General features: G+C 48.6%; 1 protein-coding gene across 6 annotated transcripts in view; it reads left to right on the top strand.

Annotated features, from left to right (window-relative positions):
• LOC143276716 (RNA-binding protein Ro60-like) overlaps nt 1-6,000 on the top strand; it is a 52,337-nt gene that overhangs the window by 29,324 nt on the left and 17,013 nt on the right. For all 6 annotated transcript variants that reach the window (XR_013053608.1, XR_013053607.1, XM_076581368.1 and 3 more), the window contains exons 4-5: nt 364-1,008; nt 2,982-3,129. Coding sequence is in view for 4 of the 6 variants with exons in the window: in XM_076581368.1 (XP_076437483.1) it covers nt 364-1,008; nt 2,982-3,129 (793 nt within the window). In the remaining 2 variants the exon portion in view is untranslated. The remainder of the gene's footprint in view (nt 1-363; nt 1,009-2,981; nt 3,130-6,000) is intronic.

Here is a 6,000-nt window from a genome sequence, read left to right as displayed (position 1 = left end):
CGAACATAGGTCAAACGATATGGATGATGTCCTTGATTCTGATTCTTGTGTGTGTGTGTGTGTTTGTAAGTGCTTGTGTGTGTGTGTGTGTGTGTGTGTGTTTTCTATCTTTATTGTATTTTCACATCAGTGATATCAGACGTGTAATGTGTAGTGTGGGTGCATGTGTGTATGTGCATGTGGTTATGTGCGTGCGTGTGTGCACATGTGTGTATATGCATGTGTGTGCATGCGTGTGTGCATGCATGTGCATGTACAGTTGCAAACAAACAAAGACAACCCACCAAAAACAACAACACCAAAAACAAAACAAAAAAAAACAAAAAAAATTTTGTAATAACCTCTGGATGTGTCATTCCTAAGGCACCACTGGCCAGGCAGCAGAAGCAGCAGCACTGATGGAGGTTGCCTCCGAGCCTTCTGCAGAGGACGTCCGCCCCACAGAGACAGTGACCACCCCTCCTCCCACACAGCAAAGCACCAGCACTGCAGACTCCCCAGACATCGACACCACACTGGCCGGCCAGCTCGCCGAGGCAACTGTCACGTCCTCCACAACCACCCCCCCGCAGTCACCGCCTTACAACAGCACCAGCAGCACGCAACAGGTGTCGCCAGTTGCCGTGTTAGCGACATCATCATCATCTGGGCAGCGTCAGCCGGCGGTGATTGTGTCGGACATTGCGCCACAGTCGCCTGGGCAGCGTCAGCCGGCGGTGATTGTGTCGGACATTGTGCCACAGTCGCCTGGGCAGCGTCAGCCAGCGGTGATTGTGTCGGACATTGTGCCACAGTCGCCTGGGCAGCGTCAGCCAGCGGTGATTGTGTCAGACATTCCAGACGCCGGAGCTCGCAGCCCATCGCCTCCCACCGCCATGATTGAGGGCGACTTGGATGAAGACGATTTTATTGAGGCGCAGATGTTGATGCACTATGGAGTGGAATCCAATCCTCCACCGCCTAGGCAAAGTCATAAGCGGAAGGCAGAGGACGTTGACGAGGAAACAGGTACCGCACTCCCCTCAGCCCCCTTCCCTTCACTCCCCTCCTTTCCCTCTCCACCAGCCCCCCCACCACCCCTCCCCCGCTCCTTGTGCTGCTTTTGTGGATGAAAATTCTATTAACACTGAATCATGGGGGGTGTGGGGTGGGGAGGTATGAGGTGAGGGGAAGGGGTTAGGGGTGGGTGGGGAGGTATGAGGTGAGGTGAAGGGGGTAGGGATGGGTGGGGAGGTATGAGGTGAGGGGAAGGGGGTAGGGGTGGGTGGGGAGGTATGAGGTGAAGGGGGTAGGGATGGGTGGGGAGGTATGAGGTGAGGGGAAGGGGGTAGGGGTGGGTGGGGAGGTATGAGGTGAGGAAGGGGTAGGGTTGGGTGGGGAGGTATGAGGTGAGGGGAAGGGGTTAGGGGTGGGTGGGGAGGTATGAGGTGAAGGGGGTAGGGTTGGGTGGGGAGGTATGAGGTGAGGGGAAGGGGTTAGGGGTGGGTGGGGAGGTATGAGGTGAAGGGGGTAGGGTTGGGTGGGGAGGTATGAGGTGAGGGGAAGGGGTTAGGGGTGGGTGGGGAGGTATGAGGTGAAGGGGGTAGGGGTGGGTGGGGAGGTATGAGGTGAAGGGGGTAGGGATGGGTGGGGAGGTATGAGGTGAAGGGGGTAGGGGTGGGTGGGGAGGTATGAGGTGAAGGGGGTAGGGGTGGGTGGGGAGGTATGAGGTGAGGTGAAGGGGGTAGGGATGAGTGGGGAGGTATGAGATGAGGGGAAGGGGGTAGGGGTGGGTGGGGAGGTATGAGGTGAAGGGGGTAGGGGTGGGTGGGGAGGTATGAGGTGAGGGGAAGCGGGTAGGGGTGGGTGGGGAGGTATGAGGTGAAGGGGGTAGGGATGGGTGGGGAGGTATGAGGTGAGGGGAAGGGGGTAGGGGTGGGTGGGGAGGTATGAGGTGGGGGTGGGTGGGGAGGTATGAGGTGAGGTGAAGGGGGTAGGGATGGGTGGGGAGGTGTGAGGTGAAGGGGGTAGGGGTGGGTGGGGAGGTATGAGGTGAAGGGGGTAGGGATGGGTGGGGAGGTATGAGGTGAGGTGAAGGGGGTAGGGGTGGGTGGGGAGGTATGAGGTGAAGGGGAAGGGGGTAGGGATGGGTGGGGAGGTATGAGGTGAGGGGAAGGGGGTAGGGTTGGGTGGGGAGGTATGAGGTGAGGGGGGTAGGGTTGGGTGTGGAGGTATGAGGTGGGGGTGGGTGGGGAGGTATGAGGTGAGGGGAAGGGGGTAGGGGTGGGTGGGGAGGTATGAGGTGAGGGGAAGGGGGTAGGGGTGGGTGGGGAGGTATGAGGTGAGGGGGAAGGGGGTAGGGATGGGTGGGGAGGTATGAGGTGAGGGGTAGGGGTGGGTGGGGAGGTATGAGGTGAGGGAGGGGGTAGGGGTGGGTGGGGAGGTATGAGGTGAGGGGAAGGGGGTAGGGATGGGTGGGGAGGTATGAGGTGAGGGGTAGGGGTGGGTGGGGAGGTATGAGGTGAGGGGAAGGGGGTAGGGGTGGGTGGGGAGGTATGAGGTGAGGGGGGTAGGGTTGGGTGGGGAGGTATGAGGTGAGGTGAGGGGGGTAGGGGTGGGTGGGGAGGTATGAGGTAAGGGGAAGGGGGTAGGGGTGGGTGGGGAGGTATGTGGTGATAGAGAGAGAGAGAGATACTAAGATAGAAAGAAAGAAAGAAACATATGGATGCAAAAACCATAGGAACAAATTCTGATTCCTATTATCTCATTATTTATTGCAACGTCTTGCAATGTCTTTCATTCTTTCCTAAAACAATTATTTTGAAAACACTCTCAAACATGTAACAAAAATGTGATTTTGAAAAAAAAAGAAAAGAAAAAAAGTATGTGTGCAGGTGCCTTTTCCTTTTTTTTTAAAAAGAATATTTTTTTGTGGGGATGGGGGTGGAGGGGAGATAAACTTGTGTCTGAATCAGTACTGAATGGATCATTGTGTGCTTCAGGAGGTGCATCGTCTTCCAAAAAGGAGAACCTGGAGGCCGACGATCAGGCAACATTAGCAAAGAAACTGGCGGACCTTATCCGGAAACACAAGCCTGACGACGTAACCTTACCTCCTACACTAGAACAGCAGATCAGGTCTCTCAACAGGTGAGGAGCAAAATTGTTCTCCATACCTGGGATACAAATCAGTCCTACACGTAAAAGCCACCACATGGCAGGTCATATCAGTCCTACACATAAAAGCCACCACATGGCAGGAGGTCATATCAGTCCTACATGTAAAAGCCACCACATGGCAGGAGGTCATATCAGTCCTACACATAAAAGCCACCACATGGCAGGAGGTCATATCAGTCCTACACGTAAAAGCCACCACATGGCAGGAGGTCATATCAGTCCTACATGTAAAAGCCACCACATGGCAGGAGGTCATATCAGTCCTACATGTAAAAGCCACCACATGGCAGATCGATGCAAAAGTTGTTGAATCTTTATTTTTAAAACTGAATGTCACGAAGGCAATTGGCCCCGACAATATCTGCGGAAGATTACTGGAAACATGTGCTTCCCAGTTGTGTGATGTGTTCTGCAAAATTTTCAACTGGTCTCTGAAGGACTGCTCTGTCCCCAGCATCTGGAAAAAATCTACTATCTGTCCTATCCCCAAGAAAAAGAACCCAGCCGCACTAAATGATTACCATCCTGTTGCCCTGACTTCAGTAGTGATGAAATGCTTTGAAAAAATTATTCTCCGACATCTTCTTTCTTTCACTGAACAGCAGCTTGACTCTCTTCAGTTTGCTTATAAAGCACACAGAAGTACTGACGATGCTATCCTAACTCTCCTTCATAATGCTTTCCTTCATTTGAATAACACGGGATCTTTCGTTCGTATCCTTTTTGTTGACTTCTCTTCTGCTTAACACAATACAACCTCATCTCCTTGCCCTCAAACTGCTAGGCATGGATGTTGATCCGAAGCTTACTCTTTGGATAGTAAGTTTTCTTCTCAATAGAACTCAGTCCGTCCGCTTTCATTCTGCCCACTCTTCTCTAAAATCTACTTCTACTGGTGCACCCCAAGGTACAGTGCTGTCCCCTGTTCTTTTTACACTGTACACAAATGACTGCAGAGGCACGGAGGAAACTCCTGTCATAAAATATTCTGATGATTCAGCAATTGAAGATCTGTCCAACTCTGATGCTATTTATTTCAGTGAAATTAAAAAGTTCTGTTCCTGGTGTGAGAAAAACTATCTGGATCTCAACGTATTGAAAACAAAAGAAATGTTAATAGATTTTCGGAAAGATCCCTTGCCTGTAGCTGACCTTGTTATTGATGGTCAAACAGTGGAGAGGGTCAATGAATATAGATATTTAGGGACCATCTTAGACAATAAGCTGACTTTTGACAGAAATGTTGATTCCATTCATAAGAAATGTCAATCTAGAATTTTTTGTTTACAGAAGCTTAGAAATGTTGGTATAAATTCAAATATTCTTCAAAGTTATTATCGATGTTGTATCGAGTCCGTGCTTACAGTTTCATTTATGTGCTGGTATGGAAGTTTGGGAGTGAGGAGTAAGCGTGTTTTGAACGATGTCATGAGTGTATGCAGTAAAATTGTGGGAGTGAAACAAGCTAGTATGCAAGAGCTGTATGAAAGTCGAGTGGTTAAAAAAAGCAGGCAGATAGCAACTGACGACACCCATATTTTAGCAAAGTATTATGAGCTGTTGCCATCAGGACGACGCTACAGAACTTTTAAGTTGAAATCCAGAGCTCTGAAGACTTTTATTCCACGTTCAATCCACCTTTTAAATTCTTGAGAACTGTGTGTGTGTGTGTGTGTGTGCGCGCGCGCTCACGCACTCTCATGTGAGACGTGTGAAAGTCCGTGCATGATAGGCTGTACCTTGTTCTAGTTGTGGTGTGTGTGTGTGTGTGTGTGTGTGTGTGTGTGTGTGTTTACTGAGCTTAAAACGTGACAATTGGTTATAATGAATGTGCAATATGTAGGAAGAATAATGTGCAATATGCAGGATGAATGTACAATGAATATGTCTAATGCTAACGTCCATATTCTAAATATATTTCTGTTTAATAATTACGATGTAATAATTAATTGCAATGTTTTTTAAAAGCGAATATGTGAAATGCTTTTATTTCAGAACATATGTTTATTACTCTTGTTTAATCAAGTTATCCACGTGTGTGGGGTGTGTGTGTGTGGGGGTGGGGGGCGTGGGGGGTGCGGGTGTGTGCTGATTATCTGGTTGTGGTTTTCCACAATTCATCTTTATTCTTATCTTATCTATTATAATCAATGCGCAGTATAGTAGGCTATGTTTATAATTATATTCAAATAATGTTTCTTAATTCTTTCTGTTTTTACATTAAGAATACTAGTTATTACCTGCAGTGTGGGGATGTATGTATGAAATGATGTATGTGATATTTTTTACATTTGTATCTTCGTAATATTTGTAGGGGCTGTTGTTGGCTTTTACAGTTATGGTCCCCATGTTGTTTACTTGTCTATGTTGTGATAATGCACCTGACCAAATTTCTCCAGTTGGAGATAATAAAGTTATTCTTATCTTATCTTATCTTATCTTATATCAGTCCTACATGTAAAAGCCACCACATGGCAGGGCATCATATCAGTCCTACACATAAAAGCCACCACATGGCAGGAGGTCATATCAGTCCTACACATAAAAGCCACCACATGGCAGGAGGTCATATCAGTCCTACACATAAAAGCCACCACATGGCAGGAGGTCATATCAGTCCTACATGTAAAAGCCACCACATGGCAGGGCATCATATCAGTCCTACACATAAAAGCCACCACATGGCAGGAGGTCATATCAGTCCTACATGTAAAAGCCACCACATGGCAGGAGGTCATATCAGTCCTACACATAAAAGCCACCACATGGCAGGAGGTCATATCAGTCCTACACATAAAAGCCACCACATGGCAGGGCATCATATCAGTCCTACATGTAAAA

The sequence above is a fragment of the Babylonia areolata genome, chromosome 32, assembly GCF_041734735.1.
Source record: "Babylonia areolata isolate BAREFJ2019XMU chromosome 32, ASM4173473v1, whole genome shotgun sequence".
Lineage (NCBI taxonomy): Eukaryota > Metazoa > Mollusca > Gastropoda > Neogastropoda > Buccinidae > Babylonia > Babylonia areolata.
The sequence above is the reverse complement of the archived record's forward strand: the minus strand, read 5'-3'. Positions and strand labels throughout refer to the sequence as shown.